The sequence below is a fragment of the Ixodes scapularis genome, unplaced genomic scaffold (assembly GCF_016920785.2).
Source record: "Ixodes scapularis isolate PalLabHiFi unplaced genomic scaffold, ASM1692078v2 PGA_scaffold6__148_contigs__length_123643588, whole genome shotgun sequence".
In the NCBI taxonomy this organism is placed as follows: Eukaryota; Metazoa; Arthropoda; class Arachnida; order Ixodida; family Ixodidae; genus Ixodes; species Ixodes scapularis.
In genome coordinates, this window is record NW_024609881.1 from 25,014,488 (window position 1) to 25,033,410 (window position 18,923).

The 18,923-nt window shown below is 47.5% G+C and overlaps 1 protein-coding gene across 1 annotated transcript; it reads left to right on the top strand.

The window, feature by feature from the left end:
- Nucleotides 1-964: 964 nt before the first annotated feature.
- On the top strand, nt 965-18,471 carry LOC115309135 (zinc finger protein 525). Its single transcript, XM_029967314.4, has 4 exons — nt 965-1,053; nt 9,158-9,214; nt 10,041-10,144; nt 16,827-18,471. The coding sequence occupies exons 3-4, from the start codon at nt 10,117-10,119 to the stop codon at nt 17,897-17,899; spliced, it is 1,101 nt and encodes a 366-aa protein (XP_029823174.2). The 5' UTR covers nt 965-1,053; nt 9,158-9,214; nt 10,041-10,116; the 3' UTR covers nt 17,900-18,471.
- Nucleotides 18,472-18,923: the final 452 nt, after the last annotated feature.

The following is an 18,923-nucleotide window of genomic DNA, read 5'->3' on the forward strand; positions in this document are numbered from 1 at the left end:
ACTGCAATAATTCTTGCACGTTCAATCAGGCTTTCACCGAGCAAGACCTTTCTTGTGGCTGTGATGTACTGGAGTGCTGTGCACGAGTGCGGAGTGCTTGAAGGCATCTCCAAACGCCCCTCTGCGAGCCCAGAACTTCGTTGCTTCTACGCCGAACCCTTCTTGAGCAGGGCCACGCCTGTGTCACTGTCATGCCTTGGGTTAGAGCTAGTGGTGCTTCGCGCGAAGCCTGTCACAGTGTTTTGCTTTGATCTGTACGTAACAGCGGCATATGATTGTTTATTGCGGTAACAAACATTGATTTCTTTCCTGAACAAGGGTGCCACAATGTAAAGTTAGAGTTTCGTGGCACTGTGGGGTGGCGAATATGTCCGGTCTGTCCTCGCTGGCGTCTGCTCGTCGTCTCCCTCATGTGGATGCGCTTGGGAGTCGGACAAACCGCGGGACGTGTCTTCACATGATCAATTCATCCGCAGATCAGTCCGTCGCGTCAATCGGCCATTAGCAATGAGTCAAAACATGTAAGTTAGTTTATATAGCTACTGCGAAATGGCATTGCGAGATGGCGCCACCGGCCCTTGTGTGACTCGACCTGAACCAATAGATGCAACCGTGCAGTACAGTCTTTTGGCAAAAGTTTAGAGTCCATTGCGGCACGGCCGAAGCGAGCTTGCTTTTTATGTGGCAGCGCCACTACCGTGGGCACTCTCTGAATGCAAGGAATTTTAGAGTGTGGATGAACTGCGCGTTTGCGTCGCACTTGCTTTCATTACAGTCAAATACTTTACTAGGGGGAATATGGTTCATTCTGCTCATTGCTTTAGACAGAGCGACGGCAGCGCCAAAGCCTTTTCTCGTGGCCTGGCTGCTCCCGCTGCTCCTGCCACCGACTTCCCTCCTCCCTTTTTGACAGTCTCCTCCCAGCTTCTTCTCTCAATACCACTCACTCTTTCTCCAAGTCCCGTGGGTGCCCGGCAATCCAGATTCGAGAAAGCCGGAGAACGCAGACGCAAGTAGCGACCGCCATGCGATGCACCAAGTTCGACATAAAAGGTAAACCACACGACCCGAGTGTAACCAGATCATGAACCATTTTTTTTGACCGTCGGGCACTCTGGTGACGCACATCACCCACTTATCGAGTCAGTTACAAGTTGCCTGTGCTAGTAATAGATGTCGTTCCCAGCTCGAAGTTGGTGAAACTGAACAAGCCATTAAGTGCAAGCTGCGTATATGCACCTTGTAATTCAATAAAAGGTTATTTTCAAGTTTCTTTTACATTAAAAAGACCAGGACACCGCGACCGAACAGCGCGCACGCCAAATATGCGGCTGGTAGCGAAAGTGCCTACCCGAGAGATGGCGCTGATTACCGGCCTATCAAAAAGGGAAAACCATGAAGAGTCGACACACTCGGCCATTCAAACGTGCCAGATGCTGTCTGCGCTGAGCCTATTGTGTTCACAACTGTGGCCCGTATTCCCCCTAGTAATGTATTTGATACAGTCGCTCGATAGCGAGTGCGACGCAAGAGCGAAATTCCCCCAACTTTCGAAAACCTCGCAGCCAGGGAGTACCGATGGTGGCAGCGCCGCCGCTTGGAAGAGAGCTCGCTCCGGCCATGTGTGTGGTGGGCTCTAGACTTTTTCCAGAGACTGTACCTACTGGAGTTATCTTACTTAACAGAAAGGGGGAAAATCTGCTTTCCACTTACATTTAGAAAATATGTGTTGCCCGCACCGCGCGTGTTGAAAGGCCGCAGAGCTTCTTTGCCTTTTGACTTGGGTTTCTGCAATATTGAAAGTCCACATGCTTGCATGTACCTTTATTGCCTAAAGAGTATGACTTCTTTTTTTTTTTTTCGACGACTACATGAATTGCACACGTTTGACCCAGTAATAGGGTCGTTCGCCTGAATTCCGCTGCTTGACTGGAGACTGCGGTTGAGGAAAAATGCGAGCACGGCACATAGCTTAGTGCTCAATTTTATTTACTCGTGCATAAACAATGTCAAGAGTACAAAAAGCAGGAAGAAATTAGTAGCTCGTGAGTGTTTTTGGGTTCATGACTGCACTTTTTGCATGAGAGCATAATGTGCAGCTCTTCACCGCAACTTGAAAAAAGTCGTCTGGCTTTGGTAGGTGCATTTCGTGTTCTCATTTAATAAAGCCCTTTCTTTGCCTCACTGCTGTATAGACCTTTTAAATCTAGCAATAAATAATAACATGAACAACAACCCAGAACATGTTTGAGCCGTTTCTTTTGTGACATCTGGTTTTGCACCTGCTTCCTGAGGTATTTACAACGGATACATGGACCCGTCTGTTCACTTGTGAGTGTGCATCTAACACAAAAGTGAGATTTAGTGAACAATATGTATCGGCTTTCATTACTGGGTTTAAGCGCACAGCCCAAGTCACAAGTGAAAGTGTGACATCAAGCACTGCTTCTGCTTTGTCTGACAACAGCATAGCACTCCAAGTGCAATTTGCCCCTCAGGAACACAGAACAGGACACTGGTCCTGGCTGCATTACTAGCTTTGGCAGCAATTTGTGGGATCACCTCTTTTTCTTTGTGCTTGCAAAAGGCCGAAGTAAGCAGTACCCAATTCCACAGAATGACGAAGCTTGTTTCAGCAGGTGTCTGGTAGGTGGCGATGTTTTGTGCAGGTGGTCCACTCTCTCTTCTGCTGTTGATTTACCTGTGTCCTTGCACAAGTTTCTGTCCACCACTTTTGACAGGAGGTTTCTTGGTGAAATACTTCGGCGCATCCGAAAAACCGTAGGGACAGCGTCGCCCTTCAGCTGTGGTCGATCCAGTGGTATTTCAACGATTTCACCACCAGCGACATGCGAAACGTCCCGTCGACGAATCTTGCCTCATAGTAGCAATCACAAACCAGACAGTCGCTTGTCAGCTCTTTGTTGGCTCTCTCTGTTTACCCTGCCCACTGTGTTTGTAAAAGCGTCTTTCAGCAAATGAAACGACTTACATCCACTTTTGCAGCGAGGCACAAAGCACATTCTTCCTTTCGACGGCATAGCATATTTCTAAAGAAATCACGCCCGAAAAATCGCACAGCACGCATGCGGAAATGCAAAACCTTTTCTCAACAAACGGCAGCAACCCGAAGCAAATGTCAACATTTGTGAAACCTAACGCCTCCTGCCAAAAATTGCCACCCGCCCGCTTGGTGTAGCGCCCATAGCGGTCCCCAAAATTTTTATTGCGCCTTGCTCCTCGCTCTTTCTTATTGCACACGTACGGCGCCTATCACGCTTCTCCTTCTAGCCACTGTATCGGAACTTTTCACGAAGGTGTTTCTAGGTGGTGCAGTGATTTTCAAATTTCGTGAGTGTGGGTTTCTGGGAAGCAAAAAACATGTTTCTTTTTATGCATGGGATGGAAAACAGAAGCAAACCGTCGGGTTGACGCTGACACTGACATGGCACCAGATGGTACAAAAACATGAAAGTTTCTTGGAGATGAACAGCCTGTAGCAACTAGGTGTCCGCGATGGCGATGTGGCTCACAGAAAGCGAGCCACACGCAAAGACGCGCACCAGTGCGCGGGTGAAAGAAAAAGAAAAAAAAAGCTCCACGAGATATCACTCGGGCAGGTGGCTCGAGAAAGGTTTCGACGGCTACACCTTCAGCTGGCTGGTTCCCGGTCCGGACGGTATCTGTAAATACATCCTGTAAATAAATGAAAAGCCACCTTGACCACTTCAATTGGTGACCCGGAGACCTCCGAAGACGGATTACAACCTCGACACATCAGTGAATCCATCCGCTGACTAGCATCCATTGCCCTGCCCCAATCCCAGACGCACTTCAGGGTCATGAACCGAGCCGACGGGTCCCGTCACGCAGACGAGCATGGGACATCGGACAGCGTTGTGGACCAGGCATCTCCCGAAAACACAGCACTGGCCACACTACAGGTACGACTCCCACCATTTTGGGCAAAGAACCCTCGATCTTGGTTCGCTCAGGTAGAGGCCCAATTTCACTTGAGGAAAGTGAGCACCCAGCTGTCCAAATACTACTACGTAGTATCCGCCCTGCCACCTGACATCGCTGACGAACTCGACGACGTGCTCGCGGCGACCCCACCTGCAGATGCCTACGACCAACTAAAGGCCGCTATCCTACTAAGGAAGTCAGAATCGACAACCAGACGGCTCCAACGTCTTCTGACAACCGAAGAACTCGGAGACCAACGGCCGTCGCAACTCCTGCACCGGATGCGCCAGCTTCTTGGAGAACAGGCCTCCGACGTAAACAACTCCATCTTACGGGAGCTGTTCTTGCAACGGCTACCGCAAGGCGTTCGCATGGTCCTAGCCCCAGCAAACGACATGTCCTTGGACCGTCTTGCTGAAATGGCTGACCGTGTGGCGGAGTACGCGGCACTGACGCTAGCTGCGTTGACAGAGCCTCAGTCGTCGGCAACCGCCATACATGAACTTCAAGCAAAGGTCGACCAGCTGACAGTGACCGTCGCGTCCCTGCAAAAACATGCCGGTGGTACGCGGCGTTCTTCGCAACACAGCCATTCCCACCAGAGAAACTCATCTTCCGCTCGAGCGCGATCGCCGTCACCAAGACCGAGTACCTGCTGGTACCACCGCAAGTACGGACAGCGAGCCCTGAAGTGTCACCCCCCTTGTGTCTGGCAGGAAAACACCCCGGCCAGTCACTAAAGGCGGTAAGTGACTCCGGCCGACCAGCATGCCGCCTTTTCTACATTGCTGATCGGTTCACCGGCTGCAGACTTCTTGTCGACACTGGCTCCGAAGTGTCCGTCATCCCACCCACAGCAGCAGAGAGAAGACACCTGGATAAAGGCAGAAACCTAATCGCAGCAAATGGATCCACCATACCCACCTTCGGTATGCGATCAATGACTCTCGATCTAGGACTGCGCCGAATTTTCAGGTGGCTCTTCATCATCGCTGACGTCAAGTGTCCCATCTTAGGATCTGACTTTTTGTCCAACTTTAACTTAGATGTCAGCACGCGCCACCGTCGTCTTCTCGACGGTATGACACGCCTGGCTGTAAATGGTATGTCTGCAACCGTTTCATCCCTTGGCATACGTCAAATCGTACCATCTACGGGATTCGCATCTATACTTACCGAGTTTCCTGAAGTCACAAGACCTTCCAACATGGCACAACCGACCAAGCATGGTGTAACTCACACCATCGTCACCTCTGGTCCGGCTGTATACGCACGACCTCGTCGCCTCTCCGGTGAACGATTCCAAACTGCTCGTCAGGAATTCGAGCACATGCTCGAGCTCGGAATCATTCGGCCGTCGAACAGCTGCTGGGCATCACCTCTACACATGGTGCCCAAGAAGGAGCCAGGAGACTGGAGGCCGTGCGGCGATTATCGCGCCCTCAACGCCAACACGTTGCCAGATCGTTACCCTCTACCACACCTGCATGACTTCACAGAGCAACTCAACGGGACCTCCATTTACAGCAAGGTGGACTTAGTAAAAGCTTACCACCACATACCTATCGAGCCAGCTGACATTCCGAAAACTGCTGTCACCACACCGTTCGGATTATTCGAGTTTGTGCGAATGCCCTTCGGGCTTCGAAATTCAGCACAAACATTTCAAAGATTTATACACGAAGTGACACGCGGGCTACCCTTCGTGTTTGCATACGTTGTTGACCTCTTCATCGCGAGCAGTTCCCCGGAAGAGCACGAACAACATCTGCGCTTACTCTTCGGGCAGCTACGCAACTATGGTCTCGTCGTCAACGCAACAAAATGTGTCTTCGGCACGTCCAACCTCGAGTTCTTAGGACACCGAGTGACACCCGAAGGCATTCACCCGTTACCTTCGAAAGTGGAAGCCATCAAGGACTTTCCGCAACCCAAGTCACTTCGTAAGTTGCGAGAATTCTTGGGCCTCGTCAACTTCCATCGACGCTTCATTAACAACTGCGCCCAAATTCTCAAACCCTTAACAGATCTGCTGCGCTCACCAAAAGGTCCCACATCACTGGTCGAATGGAATTCGATGGCAGAGGAGTCGTTCAAGACTGCAAAGCAAGCTCTTGTCGACACGGCACTTCTCGTTTACCCACGACCAGACGCACCCACGAGACTTGTGGTCGACGCTTCGGATGTCGCAGTGGGAGCCGTGCTACAACAGTACAACCAGACGGACTGGTTTCCGCTAGGCTTCTTTTAACAGAAGTTGAAGCCGGCGGAGACACGTTACAGCACGTTTGGTCGCGAACTCTTTGCCATCTATGCAGCAATACGGCATTATAGACACTTCCTGGAAGGCCGGGTTTTCCACGTCCTTACAGACCACAAGCCCCTCACCTTCGCCTTCCACGCTAATCGAACCTCGTATTCGACCCGAGAGACTCGTCACCTTGCTTATATTTCAGAATATACAACTGATCTGCGCCACGTATCTGGAGCGAACAATGAGGCGGCAGACGCCCTGTCACGCGTCGAGACACTCAGTGCGTCACCTGACCTCGACTTCTCCAAACTGGCAACAGCCCAAAAGTATGACGACGAGCTGCAGAGACTCCAAGAGTCCTCCACCTCACTGCAGCTTCGACCTGTACCTCTACCACTTGCAAACTGCGATGTGGTATGCGACACCTCAACGGGTACGCCCCGACCGTACATCCCGCCCATTTTTCGACGCCCCATCTTTCACTCCCTCCATGACCTGAACCATCCTGGTATTCGTGCAACCCAACGACTGATCTGCTCGAGATATGTCTGGCCCATCATCAACCGGGACATTCGCCTCTGGACGCGGTCTTGCACCTCTTGCCAACGCTCCAAGATTCAGCGTCATACAAAAAGCCCGCTACATATTTTCAAACCACCAGACGCCTGCTTCGACCACGTGCATGTCGATATTGTCGGACCCCTCCCACCATCCCAAGGGTGCCGATATATCCTTACATGCGTGGATCACTTTACCAGATGGCCAGAAGCGATTCCAATTACGGACATCACCGCACAAACCGTGGCACAAGCGTTCATCACCAACTGGATTGCGCGGTACGGCTGCCCTTCTATCGTCACCACGGACCATGGTAGGCAATTTCAAAGTTCATTTTTCGCATCACTGGCAAAAATGCTTGGAATGTGCCACATCCACACGACAGCCTACCATCCGTCCGCCAACGGCATGGTCGAGAGACTACACCGGCAACTCAAGGTCTCGCTCATCACAAAGGACGACAGGACCAACTGGGTGAACCATCTTCCTTTGGTGCTTTTGGGCATCCGGGCCACTTTGAAGGAAGATGTTGGATGTACAGCTGCTGAACTAGTGTTTGGAACAACACTGCGACTTCCTGGCGAGTTCCTTACACACCTGTCCACTCCACCACCCGACCTTCCTTCGTATCTTCAAGATCTACGAGACCTGCTATCCTCTTTGCGACCGACCTTGCCTCGACAACAAACACCACGGAAAATTTTCATTCACACAGAACTAACAACATGTACACGTGTGTTTCTTTGTCGTGACTCCGTGCGTCCATCCTTAACACCACCCTACGACGGCCCATTTAAAGTCATCGCCCGAGACAAGAAGACTTTCACCATCATCATCAACGGACGAACCGACGTCGTGTCCATTGACCGGGTAAAACCTGCTTTTATGGCAGCCTCAATTTGCGACACTGCATGCGTGTTTTCATCAGTCACCTTGCAGAAGCTGCAAGACAACACTCGCAGGCCTGATCAAGAACCCTCCAACAAACAAAAAACTGTTTCGTGGAGCAAAACTCTACTCCTCCACTAGGGGGGGAAGACTTGTAGCAACTAGGTGTCCGCGATGGCGATGTGGCTCACAGAAAGCGAGCCACACGCAAAGACGCGCACCAGTGCGCGGGTGAAAGAAAAAGAAAAAAAAAGCTCCACGAGATATCACTCGGGCAGGTGGCTCGAGAAAGGTTTCGACGGCTACACCTTCAGCTGGCTGGTTCCCGGTCCGGACGGTATCTGTAAATACATCCTGTAAATAAATGAAGGGCCACCTTGGCCACTTCAAGCCTAAAGCAGTTCCAGCAAATCCTAGTGTGTCTGATGTGATATGCTGGTAGCAGCATCAGCACAACGGTTTGCTTCCGTTTGTGAGTGTAGCTTCCACTACACTTACAAAACTCAAATATAATAATGCAACTTATTTATAAAAAAAATTGACTCTAGAGTTTGAGAGAACCCTGTAGGGTCTAGCACTCTGCCATTTCTGAATCAGTAGAGTCACTGACTTAAAAAACCAGTGGCATGAGAGTTGGGTCAGTTAGTCTATCACCACTGATTGTCCGAGTGCAGCAATGTATGCAGTTGCGGGAGTTGGTGCGTGATGTGAATAAATAAAACTGCAAAAAAGGATGCAAGCCCTTCTGGAAATGAGAAAGCCCATTCACTCTGACAACATGGTCAGGCTCAATGTGCAGTGTAGAATTTAGTAGCACCAATGTGCACAACTTAGCGCTCGCTCATTGATGCTTTTAGGAACACTGCTGAGAAGCTGCAGTCTGGCAAACGGGGCAGATTTTCGACTGAGGTGCAGCCAACTTCAGGGAGAGAACCTTATGAGCACCAATGTGCATGATAGCACCTAAGAGCACCAGTATGTAGATTGCTCATTGGTGCCCTTAGAAACGTTGCAGCGAAGGTGAACTTCCGGGAAAGATATAGTTTCTAATGTAGGTGAAGCCTACCATAGGGAGATCTTGAGGAATCTTGGACTTCGAAATTATGGCATTTTGTACCAAAAATTGTGCAGATTGAATGCACTTCCTGGAGATTTGGTGTAGGAGATCAGTCTAATCTGATAAGAAATTACAGAGGATTCTGATTTGCTCTGTTGGAGAACAACACGAGTTTGCACAACTTGGCAACTAACTGGGTGCTCACTGTGTATGTAGAAGGGCAGTTTTAATCGGGGCGGAATTAGTTTTACCCAAACTTCAAAATGAATTTTCCAGTTCATATTGGAAGTGAAGAAATGCTATCACATTTAAAAGAAAGAACAGAGTCAAGCAGGGTTCGAACCTCGTTTCTTCACATGGGAGCCGCGCTCGTCAAATCTGCCATGTATGTGGCAACATGACCGAATTGCATTTCTTTCTCCGTTTTTTTCTAGGTGTTGTCTGCTGCCCTCCTGCAGTCTTAATTTAGTATGCTGACTACACGACTGCACGTAAGTACAACACTCTTTTGTGTCAAACTGGGCAGTGGCAGGGGTGTAGCTCAGGATGCTTGGGTTCTGCAGTGCGCGATTTCAATCCACATGCTGCACAGAGCTGCTGTGCGTTACCCACTTGGCTATCGATTTGACAGAGTGGCATTTGATGAAATGGGTTGGTTCAAGTGGTGTTAAAAGAAACTGAGGGTCTCACCGTTTATTACATTGGTAGGGTAATTATCACTTCTGTGTGATGTATTTTGAAGAGCCGCATTTAGCAGTTTTATCGATTTTGTCAAAGCGCCCTTCAACTGAGTTGAAGTGTAATTGCTTGTGACTCCTCAACTGTAGATGGATCACGGTTTCTGCTAGTTCATCGTGACTGGAGAGAAAATTCAGTTGTGGTTTTTCGTGTCGATTTGATGAGTGTCAGCACATTTAGTACCTTGAGAAAAGAGAAAAGAAAATTTAAACACTCAAAACACTCATTGTGATGCAACGACTTTGATTACAACGATGCACTGAAACTGCCAAGTGATTTGTATTGGTGCCAAATTTGTCTTAACTGATTAGATGTTTATCGTACTGGCTGTGCGACAGAAAACAAACAGGTGGTTTTTAATTTACCTTCAAACTTCAGGTCCAGTGCCATTAGCCACCACCCATAACTAAGCACACAGACATTTTATTTCCTCATCCATTTTTTATTATCTCCAAATTTTAAAATCCTGGGTGTGTTTTGTACGTGTTATTCCATAGCTGTTTGATTAGCTTGATTCACTTGGAGGCCGTGCTCACTTTGTTCTTAATTACTATCATTGCTCTATCCATTTAATCGTAGGCGTCTCGAGTGGTCTTCTGCGTTCTTCGTGATCTTTCAAGCCTCCTTACGAGCCTGACAGCAGACAACAATTAGAATGGAACCGGTACAGACATCAAGTCTCGGTAAGTTCTTTGTTTCAAGCTGTTCTATAAACACAACAGTGGCGGTATCTAGACTACTGGCGGTCATTGCCTAGAGTAGCACTTCTTGTACAGCTGTCGATAGACTCCTAGGGTTCCACGCCGATTCAGAAATCCTCCACCAGGGAAGCATCCTCAGTGGAGCTCAGATGAAGATGTGCAGGGTGATGTAGGCTTGGCTTCAATTGGAGGAAGGCAAGCAGTAAATAAGAAATTTAAAAAAAGGTTCTACTAGCTATGGAGAACAAAAGTTGGGCGAGTTAAATGTTGGGTTCCTAGACACATTTGCATTGCAAGTACGGCCTCCAGGTGCCGCCATCTTTCTGCTGGGTTGTGTAGGTCGTCTGCTGGTCAAGCCTTGCCGCGGCGTGCCTAGCGCCACTGTCTGTTCTCTTGAGGGGAGCGGAATGGTGCCAGTGATTGATGTTTGAGTTTGCTAACAATCCACGCACCCTATTGGCTCATGGCGATCATGCGGGCAAAATTTTCCCCCACTTTCACAAAAGGTTTTAGTCTTCACGGCGGCAGCATTTGCGTGGTATCGGCAGTCATTGTTTTCGCTACATTTTGAGCGTTTGATGCCAGGGTGTTGTGCTTTCGGGTGTAATAACCGGCATGTGGCTGGAAAATCGCTCTTTCGTATCACGGCGGGCGAGAAACACTGCACACTATGACTTTTGTGGCCGTCGTGGATCAGTATAACAGGCTTCCCTCGCAACTCTTGTACTCAGCTGTGCAAGGGAAGTTATATTCTTGCGATAATTGGTGTAAAAGTTTGAAGAACTAAACGAGCACAAACTGCAATGTTGATTCTGACGAAGACCAGTTTTCTGGACGCCAGAACGACGGCAAACGCAAGCTAGCGCAAAATACAGTGCCTTCGATCTTCGCCCAAAAATTACGAAAGGCTCTCTTTTCTGAGGAGCCGAAAAAAAAGTTACGGAGGCTCCTCTTTTCGGAGGAGCCAAGAACAAATGTATATTGTATTCGTAGCATTTAAAAGCTACGCGTTAATCGACTGCTGCTGTAAACATATGCCGCCAGCTCGCCGTGAATTTCTCTCATCGCACTACTGTACCATGTTTCCCACGTGCATATACGATAACGCATTGCTTCTCATGCATTGATTATATGCTGGTTTCATTCTGCGCATGTGACTTGATTAGCTTGTCTTAGCTTGGAGCACACAGAACGAAAGTTCGCGCTGCGGGACCCAGGGATTCTTGGCTCCAGCCCAACCGTTTACCAGTTCCGATCTGGACGAGCACCATATGGGCATGCCTTCGTGTATCCCTGCTGCGTAATGCACGTTAAAGACCTTAGGCTAGCAGTCATACTGCGCTGACTAACCGAAGAAACGCCACGAAAAGTTATCGGCAGTGCCGCAGAGCCGACACTTACTCACCACCGAGCCCGCTGTGTCGTCTGCTACTTTAAGGTGATTTGGGCTCAAAACAAGACTTCTGTGCTCGCTCGGACCATAAAAAGTGATGTAAGCACTTTGAGAGTGCTTACCTATGATATTAAAAACAATTTTCCCACGATCAATAGCCTAGATATAACGGAACCCCCCCTTGCTTCTATGCCCGATACATCCACCGTGCAAGAGGTTGAGCCTTTTTGGCATTCCCCGCTAGTCGCTGAGTTGGGGTGCTACAGTTGGCGTTACTCTGCTCCCTACGGGAGCATATATACAAAGGCGCTAGGCGTGTCCAGAGTAGTTGCCAGGTTGATGTTTCAATATTTCTGGGCTTTCGGTGCATAGCTGCTCCCAAACGTACATATACCAAGGCGGTGACAGAGAGGATAGAGAGAGTGGTATGGTTTCTGGCCACCAGATACAGTGCTAGACTTGCATTGGGAAAGAACTGGCAGGATATAAAGACAGTGAAGAAAAGCTAGAAAAGAGAAGTGGTTGGCAACAAGGGAAAATAAGCCTATGCAGAAATATAGAGCAGAGAGCTGTAAGGATAAAATAGAACATTTTAGACAATTAAGGGCGAGTTTATTGCCCTTAATACGCGGGTGCTGAAAACCTGGTCCTGTGGGTTAAGATATGGGCTGACGGATACAAAAGCGGCAACATTGAGGGAGACGAATGAAACAGGGCAGCATGTAAAGTATGGTAAATCCAGTAAGCACGTAATTTGGTAGAGGCACAGCACCAGAGAGGTTATTGCAGGGGGATAGAGTCCAGTAGAGTTAAATAAAAACACTTAACATTCAATTCTCTCTAGAAAGGCAGAGCGTGCTGTTTCCATGGGTGGAACATGCCAAAATGGTTACAAGTTTATTGACGTTCTAAGTGCTTAAAGTGGGGCTAAAACAATAATAAGGAAGGAAGGCTCGCAGATTTTTGGTCAACTGGGAGCTTTGGGTGTGTTCTATGTTAAAAGTGGAGTGTGGGATGCCAGACAGATGGGTTTTGGAATGCTAAGGTACAAAAGCTGCATTCTGGAACATAATTGAGCAAATGTTTGCATTTGCCGCGGTGCAGGTATGCGGTACAGTCACGCCTGCTTACAACGAACCCCTTTGTTATGCAAAGAGCGTTTGCTTTAACAGGGTGGTAGTGAACCAGCGCAACAGCGCGGTGTATCGCACCGGTCGACCCATTCCAAACGAGGAGGAACTGCCAAAGTCGTCAGTCTTATTCGTTCTCCGTACCCCTCTTTTAGCGTAAACACCTCCGCGGCAATCGTTTTAGTTGTCGGGACTTTTTACTATGGAAGGAGTGCACAGACGCCGAAGCATCTAGGCTCACCAACACCACGGCTTAACCGACTAACCAAATGGCTTGACTGCCCTCTTGCTGTAAGCAATCCAATGCTGGTATAGTTTGTTGATGTTGTCATCCTGGTGATAGTCTTCTTATTGACGTGGTATTCAACACACAACTGCAAACACGGTGGCGGCGGCGGGGCGACCGGCGGGATGGGATCGAGCGGACAGCATGGTCATGTGGTAGTCCGGTCCTCGGACACCTTGATTAAGCTAGATCATAAAGCCTTGACGCCACCAAGTGGTGAAGCTCATGGCTTAGGTATGCTTGACCGTGCCGAGGCTGATGACATTCGGGCGCGACGGATATCCCAAAATTCACTATGCTCCTTAATGGCTGATCTTAAAGCGCTCGTAAAAATCTTTCATTTAGAACAAAAAATTTAGTAATCCGTTCAAAAAACAAGCCTGTGATTATCCTTTACAGGTATTGATTCTTTTTTTTTTGCTTTTCCTAAATTTGGTTGTCTGCAAGTTACTTGGTATACACAAACTTATCTCTGTTACGTCATGGCGCGGTGGTGGCGCGTCGGGCGCACTTCCGGTCTGAGGCTGTGGGTGGACGTCCCCATGCCAGACGTGTATTCCTGCGTTGTTTTGAAAGGAACCAGACAAAAACCTGCCTTCTTGTCAAAAGCCGCGACTGGGACTGTATTAAAAGAGTCTAGAAAGGTTTGAAGGTCAGCTTTCATGTGCTCGGTTCGTCCAAGGACTTGGATATGCGCTGTGAAAAGGGAAAACCAGATGCTGTCGGACCACGATTGCTTGGGCAGGAAGCGCTTTGGGTTAAATTCACGGATACTTGGGGTCAACAAATTTATTTGTTTTGTTCAAACATGAGCGCCGAGAACAGTCAAGTTTTACGGACCACCTGTGGACTACGTTGAGTGTGTCTTTAAGTTCAAAGGGCCACCTGATCGTTTGAACTGTCGTGTGCTCTTTCAAATGTTTCTGCTTGTCGTCTGCTCTTTTAGACGACGCCGGCCTGTTGGCCAAATGTTAGCCCAGTACTTGCGATAAGAAGTGAGTGCAGGCCTCAAAAGGCTTAGTTTGAAGGTTAGTAAGCGGGTTCAGTGTAAACAGTAGATACAAGGAGATGTTCATCATTGTTACCAGTGGCCGTCACCGACTTGTTATGCCTGATTCACTTGGTCTGATTCTGCTTGCGATTTTCAGTGTCGACATCGACCGTCTCATCTACGGTTCACGCTTTTGCAGCTCAATCGACGTCGCGACTGAAAATTACGAGCGAAATCTCATCATGCGAATCGGGCTTTAGCGCCCACTCTGCGGCGTCCTCGCGGAATGAATCGCCGCATGGTCCCATCATTCACGCAAAGTTTTGCAGTGTAAAGAGCCTCGGTAATTTCACTGAGGCCGCTCAAGTAGTCGTACATTGCCAGGAAGACGTAGAATCAACAATTCGAACGCGAAAAAGGGCAGGGGGACTCATGTCGACGCCGACATCGCATTTCAGTGGTTTGTTTATGGGTGACGGCGAGCTTCTTGCCCACACTCCATTGTTCATGCGCGGCGCTGGTGGTGTCCGCTAGGGGCGCTCCGGTTTGCTTGTAAACATAAGTTTCTGTATATGCCTTCGGCCTTTCTATTGTACGTCAAACCCATTTATATCAAACTCGCAAAAACACTTCTACCAGTTCGATATAGCGGGTAATTTGATATCAAAGTTTCAATGAATTTGACAACAAACAATCCCGCCACCTTTAGAAAAATTGTTTACTCTCAAAGGAGCATCTGTATGTCATGACGTGCCAACGCGGCTATCCAGTGGCCGCTTGGTATTTTAAGTTCTCACCAGCTTACCCTCTCCCCGCTTCCTCCACAAAAGATTTTTTTTTCTTCAATGCAATCAACGTGGCTGCTCAAAAAAAAAAAAAAAAGCTGGCTTTCTTTAGCGCTCGTCTGCACTAAGGAAAAGCCAGCTTGCAGAGCAAAACAACGTTCTTGGCAGTTCGATATATCGGGAGACGCTGTAATTTTCGTTTGATATAACCACATTTTTCGCTATGCTTTTTCATTGTAGCTACTAGTCGGTTCAGAAATAGTTCGATATAAAAGATAGTTTGAATTAACTGGGTTCAATATAATCAGGTTTGACTTTACTCCCCATCTCTCGAGGTAAAAATAAATTGAATGAAATGAAATAAAAGTCTCAATTTATTTATGGATGTTTTGCACCTATTTTATTTTTAATTCGGTATCCCTCGAAGCTTCTTTAACATGCAAAGGAAAAAAAACTTTTCTTTTTAAAGAGGCTAGATGGAAAAAGAATATTATAAAGCAAATTTACAATGAAGAAAAAAAATTTAGAGCTATATTTACGGCGCAAAACGAATTTGTAGTTGGCGCCCGCGGGAGCCGTTGCTGGTCACGCGGTAGGCTCGCGCGCCGCCTCGCTGCGTTGCTGCCGCCGCAAAGTCACACCGCCACCGCACGCTGAGCGTTGTGCGCCGCAGCTTCCAACGCGTTTCTCCACGCTGCCGTCGCCGCCGCCGTCACCGCCGCCGCGCAAGTTCATCTGCTTCGGGGCGCCGCCACCGTCATCTGAACGGCGCACAGGTCTATCACGTCTGCTGGCGCTTTGTCAGGAGTTTTCTTTGGGCTCTAAAAGTATACTTCAAACAAAGATGAATAAGTTACTTTTGGAGGCCAAAAGAAGCTTCCGAAAGAGTGCAAAGAAGCAGTGATTGTGTCTGCAAGGACGGTTGCAGGAAATTTAAAAACAAAAGTTGCTAACTGAAAATGTTCATAACCTCTTGGTCATCGGAAAGTTTGCTATCAACGCAAGAAATCCAGCTTCCGTAATGTCCCGAGATATATCCCACTTAAAATCGAAAGCAGTGCAACTAAGGGGAGTGTGATCAAAAATTTAAAGAAATATTGTAGCGAGTCCAGGAATGCTCCAAGGCAGCATAAACATCGGTCTCTGTTGGAACGTGAATAGTGGTTTCCAATTGCCGACTGATTTTTTGGAAATCTCTACCAGACCACTACTGCCCGTAATGTTAAGGTGTATAAGCTACTGAAATTTCGGATGGTGTTTTTAACTCATCGCTCGATTTTTCACGTCGTTGTCCCCAAGACAGTTCCGCCAGATATCGAGTCGTCCTCATTTTGCTTTTGTCTTGTGACCTCAGTACCACAATTCACCCTTTTCCGGCATGCCGGTTCGAGGGTATGCAATGCACGTGTTGCCAGGCCGGATTAGACTGGGGGGAAACAAGGCTGCCATTTTACTTGACGCGAGTGGCGCTGTGCATTCTTGGTGTGCTCGGACAATGCCAAAGCGCTGTGTTGCATTTGGATGTCAAAACCAGCACTGACCAGGACAAGTTTCTTTTCTCTTTTTTTTTTTTCGGTTTCCTTCTGGCACATTTGACCTTGACGGAAGACTTGATGGATTCCGTAGCAAAATATTGATTAGGTAGTCTGACACCATATTAAATCACCCAACAAGAAACTAAAAAGATATTTTTGGGAGGGTGTTAGTGTCCCTTTAGTGTTGTGCCTTGTCCCACGTGTGTACAAGAACGTAGCTTTTTTGCATATGCATTCAATTCTAGAACATAAAAAGCTATTTCACAACTAGCACCAGATACATAAAAAGGTTAAGTGCTATAAGCTAAAAATTCATTCAGCAATTGTCAACAATCAAAGAAGTGTTCTTTGGTCAATGCTGTTCATGCTAATAAAATAATTAATAGAGTGAATTGTATTTAAAAACTTTCACGACCGAAAAAAAAGACAGCGAGATATTAAACCAATCAGTTGAAGCTGCACTGTAACAATGGCTTTATAAACCAATGGGGTATGTGGGTTGTGCTTCCTTTTGTCTCCAAATACACAAAGTATTTTATTTTAGGTGATGAAGCTGCACTGTTGGGGGAGACCAGCTGTCCTCTGAAAGCCACCGAGGACATTTGGTTTGGGTGCTGTTCCTGCCCCTACTTCACCAGAGACCAGCGGGGAATTGTGAGCCACCTGGTTGCCCACGGCAATGAACCAGTCAAGTGCCACCATTCTTCCACGCCTTCTGACTCTGGCTTCAAAATGCACCCCTACACTGAAATGCACAGGGGAGAAAAGTTCTTTAAGTGCAGTTTGTGTCCTGAAGTTTTTGCTCGGAATTCCTGTCTGACTGAGCATAATCAAACACACGCAGGTGATAAACCTTATAAATGTATGCTGTGCCCCCAAACCTTTGCTCGCCATGACTCTTTGATAACCCATACTAGAAAACACAGTGGTGATAAACCTTATAAATGTATGCTGTGCCCCAAAACTTTTGCTCAGAGTTCTTCTTTGAGACAACATAATCAAACACATAATGGTGATAGACTTTATAAGTGCAAGCTGTGCCCCAAAACTTTTGCTCAGAGTTCTTCTTTGAGACAACATAATCAAACACATAATGGTGATAAACCTTATAAGTGCAAGCTGTGCCTCCGAGCCTTTTCTCAAAATTCCCATCTAAAGTCTCATTATCGAACACACAATGGTGATAAACCTTACAAGTGCAAGCTGTGTCCTCAAGTCTTTGCTCGGAATTCCACTCTGACCGAGCATAATCGAACACACACCGGTGAAAAGCCTTTTAAGTGTAAGCTGTGCCCTATGGCTTTTGCTTACCAAAGCAGTCTGACCCAACACACTCGAACACACACAGGTGAAATGCCATTCAAGTGCAATCTTTGCCCTCAAACCTTTGCTTGGAGTTCCTCTTTGAAGACCCATAATCGAACACACACTGGTGAGAGGCCTTACAAGTGTGAGCTGTGCCCCAGAGCCTTTGCTCAGCATTATGTCCTGATCCAACACAATCGAACGCACACGGGTGAAAAGCCCTTCAAGTGCAAGCTTTGCTCCCGAGCCTTTTCTCGGAATACTCATTTGAGAAGGCATAGTCAAACACACTGTAGTGATAAACAGTGTTGAAAAACCTGATAAAGGCAACCAGTGTCGAAAACGAACAGGTGAAAAAACCTGCTCTTGTTTCAGATTTCTTTGCACTTGCTCAAAGTGTGGTCCTTTGAGGTGTAATCTAATATATTTTTAAAGATGGTTTCATTCTTTTGTTGTTGTTATTTCCTATATATGTAGAATGCAAAACTTGCATTGAATGCCTATGTGACTAAACTTTAATTTCCCTGTTTTTCAATCAAAAGATAAAAAAGGATTGCAGTTTCAACATCCAGTTATTTCTTTTAGATGCAGGTTTGGTACGGAAATATTTGTTGAGTAATGTTTTAGAAGGTTCCATTTTTGACATCCTGTACCATATGGCATCTCATCTTAGCAGTTACTTTTGGGGGAGACCCGTTGCCAAGTGTGTGTATGCAAGCGCCTTGTGCCCCAGATTCTGGGACTGCTAGTTGAATCCCTCGCCCAGCAGGTTTTGCTGTAAATCAACATTGTACTTTTCTTAATACATAGTGTGAAATTCGTTTTGTGTGTAGTGTGAAATAGTTTGAAATGCTAAGGGGGCAGTCGCCCCTTACAAAACATCTTCGCTTGTTGTTTTTCTTTTTGTTTTGTTTTTTACATTTGTTTGAAGGATGCGAGAACACCCTTGTCGACTGGAACTGGCCAGTTGACTGAGATGATGTACATCCGCCACACCTCACACATTACTTCAAGTTCTATCATCTCTCTTTGGAGGATAATGTTAGCGGTCGCTTTGAGGTCTTTTTGGTTTAGGCGGCACCATGTGACACGGTGGCGACGGCCGCGACATAATCTGGGCGCCATCCACCACGACTTTCATGGTCGCTTCCACCACCTAAATTATCGCCCTCTGCCTCCCCCAAACCAGTAAGTGGAAATGCCCCCCCCCCCCCCTAGAATTAATATCTGGAACGACCTCTGCTCAAGCGCTACTGCCAAAAGCAGCATCAAGGGCCCTTCACAACTAAGCGAGCAGAACAGTCAGGGAAACAGCATCAGTCATGAGCTGAACCAT

Coding starts and splice junctions, on each gene's coding strand:
- LOC115309135 (XM_029967314.4), top strand. CDS start 10,117: ATGGAACCGGTACAGACATCAAGTCTCG. Junction 10,145..16,826: donor GGTACAGACATCAAGTCTCG/GTAAGTTCTTTG, acceptor ATTTTATTTTAG/GTGATGAAGCTGCACTGTTG.